Raw genomic sequence first — 23375 nt, forward strand, 5'->3', positions numbered from 1 at the left:
CAGCTTTTGGCAATTATGAATAAAGTGGCTATAAACATTCAAGTGCAGGTTTTTGTGTGAACCTAAATTTTCAACTGGTATTGGATTAAATACCAAGGGGCATGGTTGCTGGATTTGTATATTAAGGCTAGGACTACTTAGCTTTGTAAGAAATTTCCAGACTGTCTTCCAAAAAGGGCTATATCATGTTGCATTCCCACTAGTAATGAGGGAGTGTTCTTATTGCTCCACATCTTTGCAGGCATTTCTTGCTATAAGTCTTTTAAAGGTGTGTAGTAGTAGTCTTTCTGAAGGTCTGTAGTAGTGTCTCATGTTTTAATTTGCAGTTCCCTAATGACATAATGTTGTGCATTTTTCCTATGCTTCTTTGCAATTTATCTATCTTCTCTGGTGATGTGTCTGTTCACATCTTTCACTCATTTTTAAATTGAGTGTTTTGTCTTACTGTTGAGTTTTTTTTTTTTTTTAATTTTTATTTATTTATGATAGTCACACAGAGAGAGGGAGAGAGAGACAGAGACACAGGCAGAGGGAGAAGCAGGCTCCATGCACCGGGAGCCCGACGTGGGATTCGATCCCGGGTCTCCAGGATCGCGCCCTGGGCCAAAGGCAGGCGCCAAACCACTGTGCCACCCAGGGATCCCTTACTGTTGAGTTTTTAGCATTCTTTGCGTATCTTGGAAATAAGTTCCTTATCAGATATGTGTTTTGTAAATTTTTTTTTCCCAGCCTATATTTTATCTTTTTCTTCCCTTAATCTCTTTCCCTTTTTGGAGAATGATTTCACTGACACAGGATCCTGGATTGGTAGTTTGTTTCTTTCAATATGTAAATATTTCAGTCTGCCCTCCGGAGTCTTGCTTCTTACATGGTTTCTGAAGAGAAGTCTGACATAATTCTCTCCCTTTACTTATAGGCAAGGCATTTTTTTCCTCTCCCAAGATTTTCGTACACTTGTTTTTCTGAAGTTGGAATATAGTATACTTAGGTGGTGATTTTTGGCAGTAAACTGCTAGATTGTCTGTGAACTTTTGGATTTGTAGTTTGGTGTATTTCACTAATTTTGGAAAACATTCAGCCATTACTACTTCAAATATTTTTTCTGTTTCTCTCTTTATTCTCCTTGTATTCCCTTTATGTGCATGTTATATCTTTTGTAATTATCCCACAGTTCTTGGATATCTGTTCCCCTTTCAAAATTATTTTTGGCTCATTTAGGTAAGTATCTATCTCTTGATTCCAGCTCAGGTAATGATCTCAGGATTCTTAGATCGAGCCTCACATTGGGTTCTGTGCTGGGCATGGATTCTGCTTAAAATTCTTTCTCACTCTCTCCCTCCACTCCTCCTCCATGGCTTGAGTGCATACTTTGTCTCTTAAATATATAAATACATAAATGCGTAAATGCATAAATGCATGCATAAGTAACTTATTTTTGCATTTTAGTTTGGGAAGTTTCTATTGACATACATTTAAGCTCATAGACTTTTCATTTCTATTACACTGTTTTATTTTGTAGCATTTACTTTTGAGTTTTTCTTAGAGTTCCCATCTTTTACATACAGTGGCTATCTGTTACTGCATGTTACTGACTTTTTCCATTACAGCCCTTAGCATATGATTTATATTTCAAATTCCCATTCTTCTAATTCCAAAATCTCTATTACATTTGAGTCTGGTTCTGATGCTTGGCTTGTCTCTTCCACCTGTGCTTTTCTTGCCTATTAGCATGCCTTGAAATTTTTGTTGAAAGCTGAACATGATGTATTGGGGTAATAGAGGGCACAGTAAACAGGCCTTTAGTATGAAGTTTTAAGTTTATCTTGTGAGGAGTTAGGCTGTGGTTATTGTCTGCTGTAGCTGTGTTAGAGGCTTTTTTCCCTCTGTAGCCTTGTTTCTGTGTCCTCTGTTGCTTTTGGGTCTCCCTAAAAAGTCCTTGTTAACTGGAGGGTATATCCTGGGAGCCCTCAGTTATAATCCATTGTTACTGTACTGTAGCCTTGTTGACGTGGCTGTAAGTTACAGGGAGGGAAAATGGTGTGTAATCTTATGATGAAATCTCCATTTTGTTTAGTGAGTTAGAGTCCTGGGTTGTGGCTTTCAGAAGATTTTCTTAGCTGTTTCTTCCCTTTCCCCTCAGTTGAGGCAGGAAGGCTACAGAGGTTCCAGTTGTATAATTGCCCTTTCCCCAGGTCACATAAGGCTCTGGTGGTCTACTGTGAGGGCAGCTCTTTGTTAAGGAAAGTAGAATGCTCTGGGTATATTTCAGAATGATTTTTTTTTTTTTTGGTTGCTGTCTTCCTTTTCATTCTGTAATGTTTCTTTCTTTTTTTTTTTTAATTTTTATTTATTTATTTATGATAGTCACAGAGAGAGAGAGAGAGAGGCGCAGAGACACAGGCAGAGGGAGAAGCAGGCTCCATGCACCGGGAGCCAGACGTGGGATTCGATCCTGGGTCTCCAGGATCGCGCCCCGGGCCAAAGGCAGGCGCCAAACCGCTGTGCCACCCAGGGATCCTGACATTCTGTAATGTTTCAAAGTATATCGTAGACTTCATATTCTACCTAATACATTATTGGAAACGTATCTCAGGCGGGTGTGGACATTATAACCACCATGCTATCATCACATCAAGCAAAGTAATTCTTTAATATCACCTAATACCAAATTAATATTATAACTAATTAGATAAAAGATACCTTTTTTGAGTTGGCTAATTCCACATAGATCCAAATAAAGTCCACATAGCTCTTGTTTTATTTAATACAATAGTTTGTTCTTTTAAAAAAAGCAGTTTATTTGTTGAAGAAACTAGTTCATTTGCCCTATAGACTAGTACTCATTCTTACTTTGGGTTGCCTTTGCCCATTTGTGAAAAAATCAATTGACTGCTAGGTGTGGGTCTGTTTCTGAATAATGTGTTCTGTTCCATTGATCTCTGTGCCTGTCCTTTTACCAGTGGCTTTGATTACTATAGTTATATAGTGAGTCTTGAAGCCAGGTACTGTGAGCCTTCCAACTTTGTTCTTTCAGAATATAAAATTTAAGTGTATGATTGAGATCCTAATCTTATACTTGGTTATATAATACACAGAATATTTGACTAGTGGAAAACCATGTGGTTTTTAATACTTCTGTTTTTTTACATTCCTAAAAGGAAAATCTTAATAATATTTTAAAAGTTGTTTCTCTGAAATGGTTCAATACAGTTGATGAGTGAAATTATTTTAAAATTAGGTTTTTCATGGAACAAATACTTGTTTGTAGTAACCTTTACTTTTCACATCTGCGTTAACATTCATCTTAGAACTTGGGATTTGTGATACCAAGTATATATTTGCTATCCTTTGTTAGAAGCTGTGCCTGAGGGCGGCTCCGGTGGCGCAGCGGTTTGGCGCCGCCTACAGCCTAGGGTGTGATCCTGGAGACCCGGGATCGAGTCCCATATCGGGCTCCCTGCATGGAGCCTGCTTCTCCCTCCATCTGTGTCTCTGCCTCTCTCTCTGTGTGTCTATGAACAAATAAATTTAAAAAAAAATCTTAAAAAAAAAAAAAAAAAGAAGAAGCTGTGCCTGATCAATTTGCTTTAATGTAGAATAACTGGACCAGAGATGTCAGTTTGTTTTTTTTTCTTCCCTTTTCCTTGTCAACAAGGCCATTTTTTAAAAGTCCTTTATTTTAAAAACTCTTTATATTTTCCTATTCATATCATGGTAGCTCTTTTTCAAGAAATCAAACTATACGAAGGACAGTTACAATTCATCTTTTTTCCTTTTAAGTAGAATACTGCATATATGCAAAACAGTGTTACTGTTTAACACTTCCTAGTATTACTGGAAGAAGAAAAGTTTAAAAATATAATAGTCATGAACTTGCTACTCAACCCTGGAATTGCAGCATTACCGATAACTTGACAATCTAACTTTGTATCTTCTTTTCTACCCCTCTGCTTCATCCCAAGAGATAAACACTATTTAGAATTTTGTGTTCATCATTCGTTTGCTAGATATCTGCTGCAAGTCTTAGTCTTTTTTTTTTTTTTTTTTTTTTGCCATTGGCTATACACTTTGGGAAGCACTAAGTTTTCAAGAAAAACAAAATTTGTTTTTTGTTTTTGGAGAATGTAGAAGTCTCAGGTAAATGATTAGTGTAATATTCTATATGGCCACCATATTCTAGTAAAAGAAGTTTAGAAAATAAGATCTACTTTAGACATCTAACTTAATCTTTCTGGACCTGTTTTGTCTTCTGTAAAGTAAGAGAGTTGTAGATAATTTTTCTTTTTTTAAAAGATTTATTTATTTATTTATTTTATTATTATTTTTTAATTTATTTATGATAGTCATACACAGAGAGAGAGAGAGAGAGGCAGAGACATAGGCAGAGGGAGAAGCAGGCTCCATGCACCGGGAGCCTGACGTGGGATTCGATCCCGGGTCTCCAGGATCACGCCCTGGGCCAAAGGCAGGCGCTAAACCGCTGCGCCACCCAGGTATCCCTAAAAGGTTTATTTATTTACTCATGAGAGACATAGGGAGAGGCAGAGACACAAGCAGAGGAAGAATCAGGCTCCTCGCCGGGAGCCTGATGTTGGACTTGATTCCGGATCCCAGGATCACGCCCTGAGCCAAAGGCAGATGCCCAGCTGCTGCCATCCACGCGTCCCCAAGTTGTTGTAGATCATTTTAAAAAGATCCTTCAGATAGTAAATTTTTGCTATTATTTTTGTTTTTATTACTCTTTTATAGTTTAGGAAAGCTGAAAATTTATTTTGCCCCAGAGTTTTTCTTTGATTCCTCTTAAATACCTACTCACAGGTTATCATAATAATTATTTGATAGAGTTTGAATTTTAGTTAATGTGTGGAGACATTTGCAATTTCACTTCCCCCCTTTGAAATATGTTTGATAAATCAAAAGTAATGTATATAGCTTACGTTTTTTACATGAAATAAAACAATCATAAGTTAATACCCATGAATACCTTTCTAAGTTGTGTTAGTTATTTATTGTTATATAATAAATTATTCAAAAACTTCGTGGATTAAGACAATAAACAATTATTATCTCACATAGTTTCTGGGGTCAGGAATCTAGAATGACTTAGCTGGGAAGTTGTGGGTCTCTAGTGTCTAGTGAGGTTTTAATGAAGATGTTTGCTGAGACTTCAGTAATATGAAAGCTTGGCTGGATTGGAGCATCCATTTCCAAGCATGTGGATGACTGTTAATAAGATGCCTTCTTTCTTTCCTAGCTGTTTTCTGGAGGCTTCAGTTCTCAACTTGCTGGCCCCTCCATAGGACTGCTCTTAATATGGCAGCTGGCTTCCCCCAGAGCTAATAATTGGAAAACAAGAGAAACAGCTGCCAAAACAGAAGATACAATATCTTCCATAACTTAACTTTTATAAGTGAGATACTATCACTTGTATCCTACTGGTCACACAGACCAATTGTGGTACACTGGTCTGTGGTACACTGTGGGAGGGGACCACAAAAAAGGGGTGAATGAGAGTAGGTGGAGATCACTGGGTCCATCTTGAAGACTAGCTGTCACCCTTAAACTAGAGCATTACAAATAACTTGCATCTGTCTTTTGTTACCTGTTCATCCGACGTCCTTTGACTCCCCCAAGGGGTAACACTTAAAGAAAATGTTTGGTTTTCTTTCCCTTATCCTTTTTTTTTTTAAAGTAATAAATACATGGGTAAATACTTTATAGTTCGGTTTGTTTTTGATCCTCATGATATAATATATTATTGACGATACCCCCTGTGGTCTACATTTCTTCTCCGTGGCTTATTTATTTTATAACTAGAGGTTTGTATCTTTATCCTCTTCACTATTTTGCCTATCTCCCTGTAGTCCTCCCCTATGGCAATGACTGGTTTGTCCTCTGATATTTATGAGTTTGTTTCTGTTTGTTTTTGGTGATTTGGTTGGGTTTTTAGATTCCACTGAATGAAATCATACGGTAATTTGTCTCTGACTTAACTTCACTTAGCTTACTATATTCTGGGTCTCTTGATGTTGTTACAAATGGCAGGACTTCATTCTTTTTTGTGGTTAAGTAATATTCCATTGTAGATATATACTGCATATTCTTTAACCATTCATTTATTTTTTTTTATTTTTTATTTTTTAACCATTCATTTATTGATGGACATTTGGGTAGTTTCCATATCTGGACTATTGTAAATAAAGCTGCAATAAACATAGAGGTACATATATCTTTTTAAATTACTGGTTTGTTTGTTTTTTTTTTTCCTTTGGATAGATACCCAGTAGTGGAATTACTGGATCATATAGCATTTCTATTTTTAATTTTTTTTGAGAAACCTCCTTACTGTTTTCCACAGGGACCGCACCAGTTTACATTCCCATCAGCAGTGCATGAGGATTTCTTTTTCTCCACATCCTCCCCATTATTTGTTATTTTTTGACATTTTGATACTAGTCATTTCTGACTGACCTGAGGTAAAAGCTCATTGTGTTTTGATTTGCATTTCCCTGATAATTAGTGATGTCGAGCATCTTTTTATGTGTCTATTGGGCGTCTGTCTGTATGTCTTCCTTGGAAAAATGTCTTCAGGTCCTCTGCCCATTTTTAATCTGATTATTTGGGTTTATGTGTGTGTGTGTGTGTGTGTGTGTGTGTGTGTGTGTGTTGGGTTGTGTAAGTTCTTTATATATTTTTGGATATTAACCCCTTATTGGATATGTCATTTGCAAATATCTTCTCTGATTTAGTAGACTGCCTTTTTGTTTTGTTCATGGTTTCCTTTGTTGTACAAAAGCATTTTATTTTGGTGTAGTTCTAGTAGTTTATTTTTGCATTTATTTCCCTTGCCTAAAGAGATATATCCATAAAGTTATTGCTAAGGCTGATGTCCAACAGGTTACTGAATGCTTATTTCTTTTCTTTTGATGGTACCTTAAATGATGTGTTGACTCCTATTTTGAACGGTGTAAGGATTCAAGAACACTTTAAACCTAGTCATCCACTTTCTGACTCGTGTGTTATTACTTTCTGTTATTGTAGTTTTCTTTTTTAAACTCTTAAATTAGATATTATCATAGTCATTATTCTTAAAGGCTTTATATATTTGAGAAAGACAGAAAGAGCAGGCACATGTGAGGAAAGGGGCAAGAGGAAAAGGGAGAAGCAGACTCCCCGCTGAGCAGGGATCCTGATGTGGGGCTGCATCCCAGGACCCTGAGATTATGGCCTGAGCTGAAGGCAGACACTTAACCCATTGAGCCACCCAGGCACCCCTACCTTGTTATTATTTTATATGGAAAATATTTTTTAGACTTACATATGTTTATCATTTTTTATATCTTTTACCATCTCCTTTGGGTTATTTTTCACCTCCTTAGAATATGCCCTTTAGAAGTTCCTTTAGTCTCTGTTTTTATATATTCTCTCACTTTTTTTTTTAATCATATACGTATTTATTTCATTTTCCTTCTTGAAAGACCATTTTTCTGGGACTACAATTCTAGACTGATTGTTATTTTCTCCCAACATTTTTGATGAATCTGTTCCACTTGCTTCTGATTCTTTGTTGTTGAATCATTGTTTTTTTAATAGAGGTTTACTCTTCTCTCTGGTGCTTTTAAGATCATGTTTTCCTCTTCTGTGTTCTATTCTTTCATTGATATATCTGGGCATGCATTTCTTTTTATGTGTCTAGCATATTCAGCTTATTACATTGATTTCTTGATCTGTTGATTCATGGTTTATATTTTTTAATTTTATAAGTTCCAGAAAAATTTTGGCTTCATCTTTCGAGGCATTATTCTTCTGCTCTCTTCTTTCTATATGTCAGTTAGATGTATGGTAGACCTAATTCTGTCCCTTTTCTTTTTTCTTAACTTCTCTTAAATTTCTCTTACCTTCTCTTTAATATTTCTCTGTTCTTGTTTCTTAAATTGTTTTGAATATTTCATTAATTCACTCTTTATGTGTGTCTGATTTATTACTATGTAACATATTTAAATTTTTTTTTCCTTTCAGTAGGTCTTCCTTTCCCCCACTTTCAGATCTGCTCTCCCTATTTACTCTTGATAGTTTCTTTGTGGTTTGCTTAGCATTGTGATTATATTCTTTATTTTTTGAATGTGTCATTAGCTTTCTTATATGTTATATTTTAAATGCCAATATCTCTGTCTCACTGTAGTTTAAATCTGTTTGTTTCTTTTGATTTTCACTCGTGGTTTTCCTTCATTTATTCTTGGTGATTTTTAATCATGAGCCTTTTGTCTCATCTTAATCTATGTTGATTCTGCATTATGAAATGGTAGTGTTTTCTTTAGAGAGGATTTGTCTTTGCTACCTTTGGTAAACAGCAAAATAGTTTTGGGAATGAATGGCACTTCAGTTCTTCATATTAGAAAGAGTTTTGCTCGCCAGTTATTGCCAGGGCAACTCTAACTTGTCTTCCCCTGAATAGTGTGTTACCATTCTTGGAAAGGCATATCTGTTGCCTTCAAATTTAGAAACTTGAGGGAACTTCTGGAATGTCTCCATTGGGATGTGATAGTTATTCCAAAAGCTTTGAGTGTTAGATTAATTATATAGATCTAATTTTGTTTTTACTTATTTAAAAAGTCCCTGAGTTACCTATAATTTGTAAGTAAGGAATTTTCAGAAAGCAAAATCAATGATGAAATATGTGTACATTCTTATTTATACCTTTCTTTGGTCTTTATTTCAGATCTCTTGAAAGCTCTGAAGCCAGATTACGTGGCCCCCCTGGTCCTTTGGCTTTGCCACGAGAGCTGTGAGGAAAATGGTAGCTTGTTTGAGGTAATCTCCCCCTTCCTGCTTTCTCTCAAAGCAATATTTGTGTAATTATATATAAACAATGGTCTAAACATTAATATTTTCCAGTTGCTCACACTTGCAAAGAACTGCATGAGTTGCTATCAATTGTGTAATTTTTAATATCATGGTTAACTAAGGAGCAAATGTTGACAAATGCCCTTTTTAGAAGTAACAGCAACTTCATAAATTCTGTTTTTCCTTACTTCTTCATTTTTAATATTCTTACCAAATGAAAATGTGACTGGTTTGATGTGTTTAGTCAAATGGAGAAAGTTTTATTTGGTTTGGGAACCTGAATGTGAAAGTAAAAGGATGGAACTTAGGGTTTAGAGTCAGCAAGATTGGGTTTTGGATTTTTGTTTTGATAATTGCTGGCTTGCTGGAATATCATACAAATTAATGTTTCTGAACATCAGTTTTCTTCAGCTTTTGTGGTGACAACTAGAAATCATATTTTCATTTTTAAAAAAGATTTATTTATTCATCTGAGAGAGAGAGAGAGAACTCAAACAAGAGGAGGGACAGGGAGAGAGAGGAGAGAATCTAAAGCAGACTCCATGCTGAGCGTGGGACCTGGCACAGGGTTCGATCCCATCACCCAGAGATCATGACCTGAGCTGAAACCAAGAGTCAGACACTTAGCTGACTGAGCCACCCAGGTGCCCTCAGTCAGCTTTTTAAAATCTTGGCATGGGATCTAGTATGTAACAGTCACTTTTCAATTGGAACTGTTATGTCACTGTTGCAGAAATTTAGTCTCGGTGTGATAGATCCAGACATAACTATTATTTACTTTAACTTTAGAAACAAATGTTTCTATTTTTCCTTGTTGCAGAGCTTTAAATGTTTGTTGTAAAAATAAAAAGCACACATCCAAAGAGATCCACTTTTCACAGCACAAAGTCCTTTTAAATCTCTTTATGCCAATGTATACATCTTTGATTCCTCATTTGGGTGTGATCTCTCTCTTTTTTTTTCTAGAACTGTTATATTTTAGATCTCCGCCCCCCAACCTTTGATTCTCTGTGGTAATAATTAACCTGTTGACGAAGAATACTGTGAAAGCCAAAAATATTTTTTGGTATCAAAATAACCTGGCTTAGTTTGAAGTGACTGCTGTATTAACCTGATGCATTTGAATAAAAAGCTGTTAAAATAAAAAACAGTCTGCACATGTCTAAGTAGAGATGTGTGCCTCCACTTTCTTAATCACAGCACTAAATGTGAATTGTGGAATATTAGAGGTGGAAAGTACCTTATAAGAACTTTGCAAATTTAATAATATCAAGCTGTCTAGATCTCAGAATTTGGTCTCCCTATCTTTTACATCATTAAGGAATTTTTAAAACTTTTTAGGTTTTACAATTATGTTTGTTATTAATTCTGTGGACAAAAATCATACATGCCTTTGTAGTAAACTAAATACATAGCAAAGTGTAGAGAAGAAAATAAAAATCATCAACATTACCCGTATCTAGAGATAACTACTATTTGTATTTTTCTGTATCCTTCCAGGCTTTTATTAGATGCGCATCTTAAATAGTGTTTTTTTTTTTTTTTTTTTTTTAGATGTGCGTTTTATGCACACAGCCAGACTTCTGGAGACAACAAGGTCATTTTGTAGATGACCTTGTAGATGTATATGTTTTCCTTTTCTTACGTCATGAACATTTTTAGTGAGGGGCATTTTGTGTGCATGATTCAGAAAATATATTAAACACCTATAATATCTTGACTGAAATCTTGAAAATGAATTTTGCCTCTTTGTTTGCAGAGTTCTGAGTGCTATCTAGAGTGCTGTCTAGAGTGTAATCTAGGTGTAGAGATGCTTTGGCTCAGCTGGAGCTCCTGTGTTTAATGCCTGTGAGGAGCTTACAGCTTGTTGCTTTACTCCCAAAATAGAGTAAAATGTGATCTCTCTCTTTATTACCAAAAACACTGCTGTTGTATCTACTCTGACAGCATCAGGACTGATAGGTCTATTGTAAATGTTGTAGGCATATTAATATCAAGCCAAAGGGTGATAAATATCCAGACCCTTGACCTAGAGCCACTAAGATGTGTTCTGTGTGCTGAGAACACAGTTTTGTCCTATTCATGTGAAATTCTGATGGTAAATTCCAGCATGCTGTAGTTGTGCTGGAAGATTGGCAACTATATATATAATATATATATATTAGACATTTTCTTCTGGGATTCCCATGCATGACCTCTAGGAAAAACTGGATCTTTCTTTGTAGCAGTTAATATATTTGGCCATTTGCCTTCTCTCCATAAAAATGTTATATTAAAATGACCATATGTAATTCATTAAGTCAAATCCTACTTTTAGTTTTCTTTCCTTTTTATTTTTTCATTCGCTAGGTCTTTCTTTTTTTTTAAGATTTTATTTATTTGAGAGAGAGAGTGAGAGAGTGAGTGAGCAGAGAGAGGGAAAAGCTGGCTCCCCACCGAGCAGGTTGTCCAACATGGGGCTTGATCCCAGGACCTTGGGATCATGACATGAGCTGAAGGCTGACACTTAACCGACTAAGCCACCCAGATGCCCATTCACTAGGTCTTTCTAGAGGGATGTGATTTCACGCCTGTGTTGTGCTGGGCAATTTTACTTTTATATTGTTTAACCTTTATGGTTATCTCATGAAAAATAGTATCATTATTTTACATGAGAGGAGCCTTGGATTTAGGGAATTCAGATAATTTGATGAGGGTCACACAACTAATAAGTAGAAGAATTAGTTTGAAGCCTTAGTTTTTGATGTCAGTCATGCTTCTTTACCATATGCATTTCTACTACCTTGTGCTGCTTTGTATTTCCACTCTGATAAAACGAATAGCACAAAGTTCTGGAGGCCCGTGGACTCTTGTAGAGCTGTATTATTTTCATCCATTATGATCTAGCCTTTGGATACTTTTAGTAAGGTAGACGCCTGCTCTTCTAATTTAAAATATTCTTTTCCTGATTCACTTTAGTTGATGTAACTGTTATCCCTCTTTTTTGGTAGGTTGGAGGAGGATGGATTGGAAAACGTAAGTCTCTCTCAGTTTTCGGTTTGCCATACCTTGTTTCTGTTTTTTTAACCTCACACATCCAATCAGCTGTGTAAAGATCTTGCCCAAAGCTTTACCATTGGAGCCTCTGCATGCATGGTCACACTCAAACATGGTTATACTGACAGGTATTCTAAAACAGGGAAGCTGTCCTGCAGGCTTTTGGTATTTTCAAGAAACCACTGAGTTTTGTTTTTGTTTTTTTTTCTTTTTCCTGTTGGCAGCCCTTATTCTCCACTTATGTTTTAGTGTTGATGTTTGGCCTCCCTATCTCTGGCTTTGCACATTCTGCAGAGAAATTGAGTGGGAGAGAGGGCTCTTTGGAGAAGATGGGAAGAACTCTGTGTCAGATGACACAGAGGCAGGGTTTTCCATTTCTCTCATTTGATTCTTTTCTTCCTTGGGGCCATGAGACATCAGGAGGTGGCAGTGAGGAATCACAGTGGACAACTTGCTGAGACAGAAATTGCAACTGATGTCTGGAAATTATTCCCCTTTTGTCCAGTAGGAAACTCATGTGGCTTCAATCCTCTCTCCATCTGTCAAATCTTTTGTGCTTCAAATTGAATAATTGCTTCATGACATTAAAAAAAAAATTGTGAAAATTCCAGTATCCTAAATTAAGTTTTCAGTTGGGTGTTGGTATCGAAACTACTTGAGTTGTTTAAAAGGTTGTCATTATTGGAGAATATTGTTGTAACATAGGGTATCAATATTTTGATCATAAATGACTGTTCTCTTTGGTCATTAAAGTAATGTACACTACTCAAGCATTACTCAATAGAAGTGTCTTAGGATATCCATTTAAGAAAGAAAATCAGTTGTTGGAATGAAAACTTTTTCTGGGACTCTGTCGATAGGAAAGCTCTAGGAGCAGGCTTTCCTGTCATTCCTTGAAGTGGATCTTCAATTTAATATTGTCAAAGTCTGCCCATTATGTTTAATTAAACAAGGTTACTAGTGGTTATTGTATTCCTTGGGCTTTTTGAAAAGAAAACAGTATTAAAAGTTTCTCCTCAGAGAACTTACACAACAGTAACGATTTTGGTGCATATGCCCTAGTCTAGTTGGCTTCCTGTGGAAAAGGAGCCAAGAGCAAAGGGAGGGGAAGGGGAATTATTTGGGGCCATGTGATATATTAATTTGAGTATCTGGAGCCTTTGACCTGTTATCATCACCTGTCCTCACTTTGCTGTTTAACAAAGTTCTATTCTGTTACCTTGAAGTATATTACTCACGTGATCTGTGGTCGTCAAGTCTGTCTTTTTGTGTGATTATATAGAGTTTAAATTTTTATGATTCAGTGTTACATTCTACCTTTGGTACTGTCTGGGGTAGTCAGAGGAGAAGTTTTTCCCTTCAGCTTTAAATATATATATATTTTAATTCACATTATTCCAATGGGTTTGTTATTTGAAGAAAAACCCATTTAAAGGCTTGTAGCAAAACCCTTTTGCTGTGAGGATCTGTTTTTTGCCCCAAGTTCCCTTTCTCTTAAGGTTAAAAAAATTCAAGGGGCGCAGATGAATTTGACTTTCTGTGTTTCTCTTAAAAATCTGTACTCCTTTTCTTTGTTTTGTTTCTGTGACCAGTACGCTGGGAGCGGACCCTTGGGGCCATTGTGAGGCAGAAGAATCAGCCAGTGACTCCGGAGGCAGTGAAGGCCAACTGGAAGAAGATCTGTGACTTTGACAATGCCACCAAGCCGCAGAGTATTCAAGGTAGAGTCCTGAGTCCATTCACTCCTGGCTGGGGAACCAGAGATAGCAGAACATACTCCTCTCTTACAGAATTATCTTGTTTTAACTAGAGCCCATTTTCTGCTCTGGTAGCTGTTAGAACTCTTCAAATTTAAGATATGTATGTCGAGCCGCCTTCAGTTTTTCCATTTTTTTTGGTAATTCTACGTTTTTGGTGGACGTCCAGGTGGGGGATCCACGCTCAGATATTTCAGGTTATACTGATCTCTCTCAGCTCAACTCTGACTACTTGGCAATCTCATCAAAGCTGCTTTTGTTTCAGAAGTATGTGATTCTTCACTGCTTCCTTTGGAGGCAGAGACTGTGTCTTGGTTGTGCTGCTTTTGTATTTGGTGCTAGCTTGGTACTGAACTCAGAAAGGAGTCGGTAAATGCTTGTTACCTTGAGGTATTGAGTCGTTTATGATCTGCCACAGAAATAGACAACCAGTAAAAATCACATTAGTTTTTCTTTTAATTTTTTATTTATTTATGATAGTCACAGAGAGAGAGAGAGGCGCAGAGACACAGGCAGAGGGAGAAGCAGGCTCCATGCACCGGGAGCCCGACGTGGGATTCGATCCCGGGTCTCCAGGATCGCGCCCTGGGCCAAAGGCAGGCGCCAAACCGCTGCGCCACCCAGGGATCCCTCACATTAGTTTTTCTAGTGTAACTCACATATGCATATCATATGTGAAATTTAAAGGACTTATCTGGGAAAGTGTGATTCAGGGTTATTTTACAGACAAATCTTTTTTTCCTTTTAGTAATTTTGTATTCAGTGTTTTGGTAGGAGAATATATATCTTAAAAACTGACTAATCTGGGTTTTTTCCCTCCTTAATGACATTTTCCTACCTGCTGGTACACTCACTGAAATTTTCATTGTCTTTTTTCTCAATTAGATGGTATCATGATTGTTAGGTCATTGATGGTAGGTAGCATTGGCTATATCCATATTTTGATGTTTGTGATAAATTTAGCCTGTGAATTAACAGTTACCCATCGATGAAAATGGATGAAAGGAAAAAGGAAGAAATATATTAAAAACTTTGCTCTGATGTCAAAGTTTCACTTCATTGCCTTACAAGTATTATCAAGAAAAAGCTAACTAAATGAATCACATAATTATAAATGAAAAAAAAATACTTCTAAGTATCTGAAGTACAGTTAGGAGAAAAATCTCACATTTTCTGTACAACTATTCTCATCTTACGGATGACAGACTAAGTCCCAGACAAACGTAGTGAGCGGCCCACCTTGTACAGTGTCTGAGCCGAGTTAACTCAGGCTGTCTGTGTCAGGGTGTGGTCCTTTTCTGCCTGTAGCAAGGCGACTTTCAATTTAAAGCCTCCTTTTGACAGAAGTCTGAGTGGGGCAGTGAGGAAAGGACTCAGTGGCAAGGAGATTCTCCACTAGTGTCACCAGGAGTGGCAGCTCTCCTGATCACATCTCATTCTTTGGTTTGCTTATAGTTTTGGTCCAAGTTTGGAAGGAGGCCCATAGTGCCAAGGTCCCCGAGTCTCTAGAATCTTATGGCATATGTGGATGCCCCATGAATCTCCTTTATTAACCTTTTTGACCCCAGAACAGCAGCTTCTGAACCCTCTCTGTAATCTCTGGTCATAATGATGGTTTTCTCTGGAAGAACTTTGTGTACTATCTTCAGAGCTATCACTTGAGATAGGAGGGAGTTCAGAGGTAATTGTGGCATTGTTCTATCCTGGAAGGGGAGGGTGGTGGGGAGAGAAGGGAAATTAGGTTTTCCTTCACCAAAAATGGCATGTCTCCGGACAAAGGTCCCACTGAGTGGAGTTGTAAAATCGATCAGTCATGGCAAAGCTCAGAGTCTCCTTAGAATCATAACCCAAGAAGAGAATGCTGGATAGTGTCTTGTTCTCCATTGAAAACACCCAGTTATCCTTGGTCTATTTCAACGTCTTTGACAGTTTTTTCCTGTAATAGCCTAGCCTCATATATCCAGTTCATGAGGACCAGTTCTGTGGCTGGCTTGCTGAATGTCATAGCAGCGATTATCTCGTACACTGTTGCCTTTCTTAGTCACATCTTTAACAAAAGCATTATTGTTGTTATTATTTTTTAGAATCAGTTGCCAGTTTAATTGGAGTTGTAAATACAATAGATTCGGATGGAGGAGTTTCAACAAATCATACGAGTCATGCAGCATCAACAGCTACATCAGAGTTTGTAAGTAGGGGAGAAAAGCCTATACTTTCTCCAAAGAGTCTCTCTTTCTCTTTTTTTTTCTTTCATACAGAAAACATTATTTTCCAAGCTACTAATTTATTGTTAAATAGGAAAGATAAGTGACTACAAAACTTTCATTAAAATCTGTACTAAGTATTTATAGAATTTGAATGAACATAAGGCTGAAATGCAGCCTTGTGTGACTTTTACGTCTTTAGTATAATTAGACAAATATCTCTCCCCACGCCCACTTTTTTGGTTGTATTGTTGATAAACCGACTTTAGTTACTATTTTTCTAACTTTTTCGGAAAGGATATCTATTGAAGTGCCTCTTTGGAGTCATTTTTTTTCTTTTCAGAGAAAGCATCGATAGATTTTATTTTGGAACTATTTCAACATGGCTACAAATAAAGAGCCTCCCATTGTGTCAGAAATTCTAATAGAACTGTGGTTATAGCTCATGTGAAATTTGCTGATTTACTGTCTCCCATCTTTAGCCTTTAAGCAAAAAATGGTAGTGCATAAATAGTAAGAAATAAATCATCTGATGTATTTGATTTTGGAGTTTTGTGACTCAGGGCAGACATGGTGATAAAGTTAGCAATCTAATTTTAACCCTGAGAATATGATAGGATTATAGATATGATACTACTTTACGGGCTGGCAAACTTTTTCAGGAAAGGGCCAGATAATAAATGTTTTAGGCTTTATGGACCACATACCATTTCTGTCATATATTCTTCCTGTTTTTCTTTTTTTTTAACTCTTTAATAATATAAAAACCATTCTTAGCTCTCAGCCCATTTCAGAATGAATATGATTGATAACTGGACATTATTCTTTTTTAACTTAATGTATACTTCACACATTACCTAGACATATCGCTTAAGTAGAAAAGTAATGGTATCAATTAGATAAGGGGCATTCCTAGTGAGGCACTTAAAGTAAAATCTCAATTTAACTAAAACCATTATGAGGCAATCTCATTTACAAGTATTATGCAGTGTTCTGCTCATCTCTTTACAGTGAATTTTATACATTAGCTCTTACAGGGCAATTCACTATCCCTATTTATGATATATTCATTATTATTATTATTATTTTTTTGTATTTTTGAGTTGCTAATAGGTGCTGAGCTAATAGGGCTTCTCACCATTGGATATGGGAAATTTGAAAATGAGACCTACTGTTAGTAAGAAGCAAACAATAAAAATGTACTTACCTGTAAATGAAGTCCTTTTCCACACATTTTCTGATGGTTTTCTATTAAAATAAAATATAATGAAACTCCATGAATTTCACCAACATAACATTCTCTTCACATCTCTTCAAAAGCAAAATAGGTCTGTAAGCAGTTAATAATTTTGGAAAAGTTAAAATGTTAAGTATTGGACAAAAATATCAGTGAAAAAATAATTTTCTACACCTCTCTCATAGGCTGGAGCCATTGGCCATAAATTTCCTCCATTTTCTTCTGCTTACACGGAACTGGAAACTATTATGTATGCCCTAGGCGTGGGGGCATCGGTCAAGGAACCCAAAGATATGAAATTTATATATGAAGGAAGCACCGATTTCTCCTGTTTGCCTACCTTTGGAGTTATAATAGCTCAGAAATTTGTAATAGGTGGAGGATTATCAGAGATTCCTGGGTTTTCAGTCAACTTGGCAAAGGTATGTATAATAAGGAAGCTTTATTTGCTTCTTTTGGTTTCTTTAAATGGTATTGACATTTATCACATGGTGTGGGTGTGTGCGGGCGCATGTGTGTGCACATATTCATGTATTAATAACATGAATTCAGGAGTAGCAGTTGATTCAGGAGTAAAGATTTAGCATATCTTTTGATTTTTCTTTTTAAAAATAGAAGAGAGTTGAAGGGGGCAAGCAAAAAAAAAAAAAAAAAAAAAAAGAAGACAGCAATTAGATCCAGTCCCATAATCCTGGCATAGTGTTCTTAATTCTCTCCCTGCCATTTACTTGCACCAACAGTAAAGAACTGACCAACAGTTTGACCAACAGTAAAGAACTGCACTAAGCTTCAGTTTCCTTAACTATAAAATGGGCATGATAATTCTTACCTGATGATACTGAGCCAGGTAATTATCTGGGAAGAGTATTTGAGGCAGAGAGAACAATTGCAAAAGGCCCCGGGGCCAGGTGCATGGTTGGCTTGTTTGGGGAACAGTATGGGGACCAGTGTAGCTGTAGGATGAACCAGAGGGGAGTGGTGAGGAAAGAGGGCCTTGTACTCATTATAAGGATTGCAGCTTATCTCTGATTAGCCTGGGGGAGCAATTTGTAGTGCTCTGTACTAAGGAGTGATAGGATCTGCCTGTGTTTGCCCACAGGTTCATTTTTGCTATTGCATAGAGAAGAGATTATCTGGGAGCCAAGCAGAAGCAGAGAAATTTGTTAGGAGTCTCTTCTGTAAGTTAAGCAAAAGGCTGGCTGTGAGGAAAGGAAAGAGAAGTCGAGGATGAAAGTTTTTGTAACTGGGATGATAGATGTGCATATCTGTCTCTATACATTATTTACCATATATATAATATATTTAATATGTATAATAGTTAATATAACATACTGTGTATGATAAGATAGATATATATGATTACTCTAAGGTGGGGATGATCAGGAGTTGATTTGGACACACTTGAGATTCTATTACTCATTCAAGTGGAGGTATAAAATGGGCAGTTGAGTATGTGAGTCTTGAGTTCAGGAGAGAAGTCTTCCTGGGGTCCTGAGACTCTCCGTGATGTGTAAAAACACAAGACTAGATGAAATCACATAATGTATGAGTGTACATAGAGAAGAGTCTGAGCTTAAGGACCCTGCAAGTGTTAAGAGGGTGAAGACCCGAGAAAGAATTAGCAAGAGAGACTGAGAAGGAATGGCTGCTGAGGAATGAGCTCTGAGGAATATCAGGATGATGTGGTATTTGGGAAGCAAAGTGAACAAACTTTCAGGAGGGAAGAAGCTGAACAACTGTGAGAAAGCTTTTAAGGTAGGGTGGATTTCATTTCTCTGAGCAAGGTTCAGGTAATGAGTCCAGGGATAACTCTTGAATCATAGAGCTGTGAGCCAGTTCTCTGACATTGATGATTAGGAGACCCATGTACTAAAGGATGGATTAGCTCATTGCTGCTCTGAATCTGTGAGAACTGATTTTATTTTATTTTATTTTAGTATTTATTTATTTATTTTTTAAAGATTTTATTTATTTATTCATGAGAGACACAGAGAGAAGCAGAGACATAGGCAGAGGGAGAAGCAGGTCCCCGGCGGAGAGCCTGTTGGACTAGATCCCGGAGTTCTGGGATCACGCCCTGAGCTGAAGGTAGATGCTCAACCACTGAGCCACCTAGGCATCCCAAGATCTGATTTTATTTGAGTGTCTGATGAAGTTGAGAGGGAGATGAGATACGGATCAGGTCACTGGTTGGTTTAGTCCCTGTCCCATGCATGGTATTTGCTGCCTCCAGTTCCATTTGGATAATTGAAGTATAAACAAAGCAAATGTTTCAAAATTCTGCAGAGTACTCCTTCAGAGTTGGAAGGAGTTAGAAAAATCATAAACAGTGTTCAAAATCGTGGTGGGGAATGATGCCATTTTGAGCTGAAATCCCTGTCTTGCCAGCTTCAGGTTTCCAGGCCATCTGATACAGTGGGCTATCCTGCATTTGTCTCATGGTTTCCCTTCTGGGTTCTTAGGAAGATTGGAAATTAAAGCTGTCCCATGTCAGTGCAGGAGTGGTTGTTTGAATACATGGGTCAGGTTTTATTTTTCCTGTCCTGTTGTTTTCCTACTTATATTGGTATCTTCTTGCTTCCATACATTGAGGTTAAGTGGCCATCAAGTTAATACAATATTCTTGGTATCTATTAATAGATAATTTATAAGATATATCTTATAGATGCACATGGATCTATGTCTATATCTATAGATTCAGATAATATATAAGATCTTACACCAGGGAAATATTGACAGTGTTAATTCTTTTACTTTGAATATAGTTGTTTTACTTTTGTGTTTTATTTTTTATTTTTTTCTTTAAGATTTTATTTATTCATTTGAGACAGAGAGCATGAGCAGCGGGGAAGAGTAGAGGGAGCCTTCCTGCTGAGCATAGAGCCTGATGTGGGGCTTGATCCCAGGACCCTGAGATCATGACCTTAGCCAAAGGCAGATACTTAATGATCTGAGCCTCCCGGGCATCCCTACTTTTTTGTTTTAGTTGAGTTGTTTGTATGTGGTATGTGTGATTTGAAATTACGTTACTAGGACTGGCCAAGTTATTCATTTTTATTCAATAGACATTCATTAAATACCCAGTATGTTCCAAACACAGTGATAAGCACTGAAAAAATAGCTTAGTTTAGTGTTTGCATTGGCAAACAATCCACAATTATCGGTCAACAAAGATTTATGCGTGTCAAGAAAGAACACAAAGCTATCTTTTCTGCTCCAAAAAATCTGATAGTCTTTAGGGAACTGATTATTTTTGAATCCTATGGTTAAGAAGCAGAAGCCAAACTGAGACCGATAACTTGGGTGAAGTAGTGATGGGAACATGTGGGCAGTGAAATATCACTTGTGATTAGTGATAACCATAGCAGAACCTGTGAAACAGGAAAGTCTGCTAATAGAATTTTGTTGACTCTAACATAGGTTCTCCATGGGGAGCAATACTTGGAGTTATATAAACCACTTCCCAGAGCAGGTGAGTTCTTGATGCACTGATTTCTTAATCATACCCTCATTTTATTTCCCAACTAACCTTCCAAAGTTTGTCATTTTGTTAAGTTGGTGCAGAGTGACTTAAATAAATCATATTGTGAGCTGTTAGAGTAGATGTGAAGTAATAGCTGTTTTGGTGACCTTAAACTTTGTCCTTTGGTAGTCTTATTTAATAAATTACTTCAGGATACTGACAGTTTATTTCCACTGTTATATATGCTATTAACACCTGAAAAGAGTCTTTTTTATGTATGTGAGTTCTAAACTTAGTAATTGTGTGTAATCCTATGTAATTCCTATGAATATGGTTTTTGGTTTCTTTCTCAGGTATTTATGTTGGTAGTGATTTTCATAAAGCAAATTGCATTAAACATAGAGAATTTCTTGTTTGTTCTTAAGATTTTATTTATTTATTCATGAGAGACACACAGAGAGAGGCAGAGACATAGGCAGAGGGAAAAGCAGGCTCCCCATAAGGAGCCCCGATGAGGGACTTGATCCCAAGACCCTGGGATCATGACCTGAGCCAAAGGCAAATGCTGAACCACTAAGCCACCCAGCAGTCCCCCAGAATTTCTTATTAACTTTTTCCTGTTTTCTTTTAGAGTAAATAAAATCATGTCTGCTGTAATAATGAATTTTGTTTTTCTCAGTAATATCTTGTTCTGTAAAGCTGCTTTTCTCGTTCTTCCACTGTAATTTGACAAATTTGCTTTGTTACACTGTTCTAATGTCAGCAGTCTGATTAAATACTGACCATATAAGATTGTAAAATACAAAAAAGTGCTTGTTTATCATTTCACATTATATGACGTAGAGGTCAGCAAGTAGCTGCACTTCTGTAATGTTTTCTCAGGTCTTTTTATTTCTCTAAAAATTTTAGGTGATTCTTCTCGTTTGAAGCCAAATGGCTTTATTTCAATGGTACAGCATATGTTTTCTGTGAGGCAGTGCATGGCTTTGATGGCTGCCTTTGTCAGATATCTGCTGGCTACCTGCCATGTGCAAGGCATAGTTTTCAGTTTTAGATGAATTCTCTAACCTGGCTATGTACTGAAATAGCCTCTTACTACCTTATATTACCTGTTACTTTATTTATTTTTATTTATTTCTGGAGGGGTGGGTGGTAAGGGCAGAGGGAGAGAGAAAATCCCAAGCAGGCTCTACTCCCTTTGTGGAGCCCAACATGGGGCTCAATCTCATGACCCTGAGATCATGACCTGAGCTGAAATCGAGTTGGACGCTCAACCGACTGAGACACCCAGGCTCCCCTACCTGTTATTTAAATAAAATATGGATTATGGATCCCAAACACTGAGGTGTTGGGTGCATGCATGAGTCATGTGTGTGAGCTGTGGTGGTGGCGATGGTGGCAGTGGCAGATACCTGGGGGATCCCTCTGTGTTACATGTGCAACCAGCCTAACATTGGTTCACTTGGGAACTCGTATTATGAGGAAAGCAGAAATGTGTGAAATAGATTTCTGCCTTTAGAAATTTTAAATATAAAGAGAGACATATAGGCCTATACTCAAAAATGATTACAACAGGGACACCTGGGTGGCTCAGTCAGTTGAGCGTCCAAATCTTGATTTCAGCTCAGGTCCTGATCTCAGGGTCCTGAGATTGAGTCCCACATTAGGCTCTGTGCTCAGTGGGGAGTCTGTTTGAGATTCTCTCTTTCCTTCTTCCTCTACCTCTCCCCTTGCTCATTCTTTCTCTCAAAAATAAATGAAATCTTTTAAAAAATGATTACACCTGAAAAGTGATATGAATAGGAAGGTGTGGAAGATATTTTTCTCAATTTCTTGTACCTCCTTAGCTTCAAGTGATGTTTTCTGTGAATTATTTTTTTCAGTAGCTTTTGTGCATTTTCTTTAAGTAGTGTTAAAGCTGACTCTCTAGTAAATATGAATATTCAAAATCTGAGATACTTATGTTTTGAAACCTCTTTAAACTGCAGAAAATCAAGATATGACTATTATTTATGATCTTCCCTTAAAACCTCACAGGTGATGAGATATAGGGCCACATGCATCAGGAGACTGATGTCCTCATTCATATCTCTCAGTGGCTCTTTTGTTACTGCAGTGGTACTGTCAGAGACTGAGTGGCCCCTCATTGGGGTAGAAAAATAAGCATTAGATTGAATATAAAAAACCTAATTGCAAAACTTTATTTTCATCATGACCTAGCACATGTTTTAGTGTGGGATATGCTGGTCTCTAGATTTCCTGGACAGTAAAGGTTTGATTTTATTATGTTGCTACTTGTTGTTTCAAATGTAGTGACTCAGGTACTCGGTTTCCTTTTAATGTTGAATTATTCAGCATTATATTGAAAATTATTTCAAAGCATAACTTTTTAATTTTGCTGAATTTACATGGAAACTGTTACATTCTCTCATATCTGAATGTAATACCTTTATGGTCTTTAAAGAGTCTCTTTACTTATTTATTTTGTTTTTCCCTTTAGGAAACTTAAGATGTGAAGCAGTTGTTGCTGATGTCCTAGATAAAGGATCCGGTTCAGTAATTCTTGTGGATGGTAACTCACTTCCAGTTCTTCCCATAATATTGTTAGATTGATAGACCATGTACGTAACCTAATGCTTCACCCTAGAAACTTATCAGTAAGTTTGTGTTCACCTTCCAGTTTCTGAGAAAGCAAGATAAACCTTCTAAAAATTTATAAGTTCTTAGAAAAGAAGCGAGGATGGGGAGAAAGTGGGTTGGGGTAGGGGTGGGAAGAGTGGGGCGTTTCAGACAGCAGGCTGGTATATAGAGCATTGGTGGCTAACTCAGCTCGT

At 37.0% G+C, this 23375-nt stretch overlaps 1 protein-coding gene across 4 annotated transcripts in view; it reads left to right on the forward strand.

Annotated features, from left to right (window-relative positions):
• Window positions 1-23375, forward strand: part of HSD17B4 (hydroxysteroid 17-beta dehydrogenase 4) — a 93478-nt gene that overhangs the window by 26859 nt on the left and 43244 nt on the right. For all 4 annotated transcript variants that reach the window (XM_038551877.1, XM_038551879.1, XM_038551876.1 and 1 more), the window contains 7 exons: window positions 8720-8811; window positions 11835-11859; window positions 13473-13601; window positions 15722-15825; window positions 17264-17500; window positions 20499-20550; window positions 23042-23113. In XM_038551877.1, coding sequence (XP_038407805.1) covers window positions 8720-8811; window positions 11835-11859; window positions 13473-13601; window positions 15722-15825; window positions 17264-17500; window positions 20499-20550; window positions 23042-23113 — 711 coding nt within the window. The remainder of the gene's footprint in view (window positions 1-8719; window positions 8812-11834; window positions 11860-13472; window positions 13602-15721; window positions 15826-17263; window positions 17501-20498; window positions 20551-23041; window positions 23114-23375) is intronic.

The sequence above is a fragment of the Canis lupus genome, chromosome 11, assembly GCF_011100685.1.
Source record: "Canis lupus familiaris isolate Mischka breed German Shepherd chromosome 11, alternate assembly UU_Cfam_GSD_1.0, whole genome shotgun sequence".
Classification (NCBI taxonomy): Eukaryota; Metazoa; Chordata; class Mammalia; order Carnivora; family Canidae; genus Canis; species Canis lupus.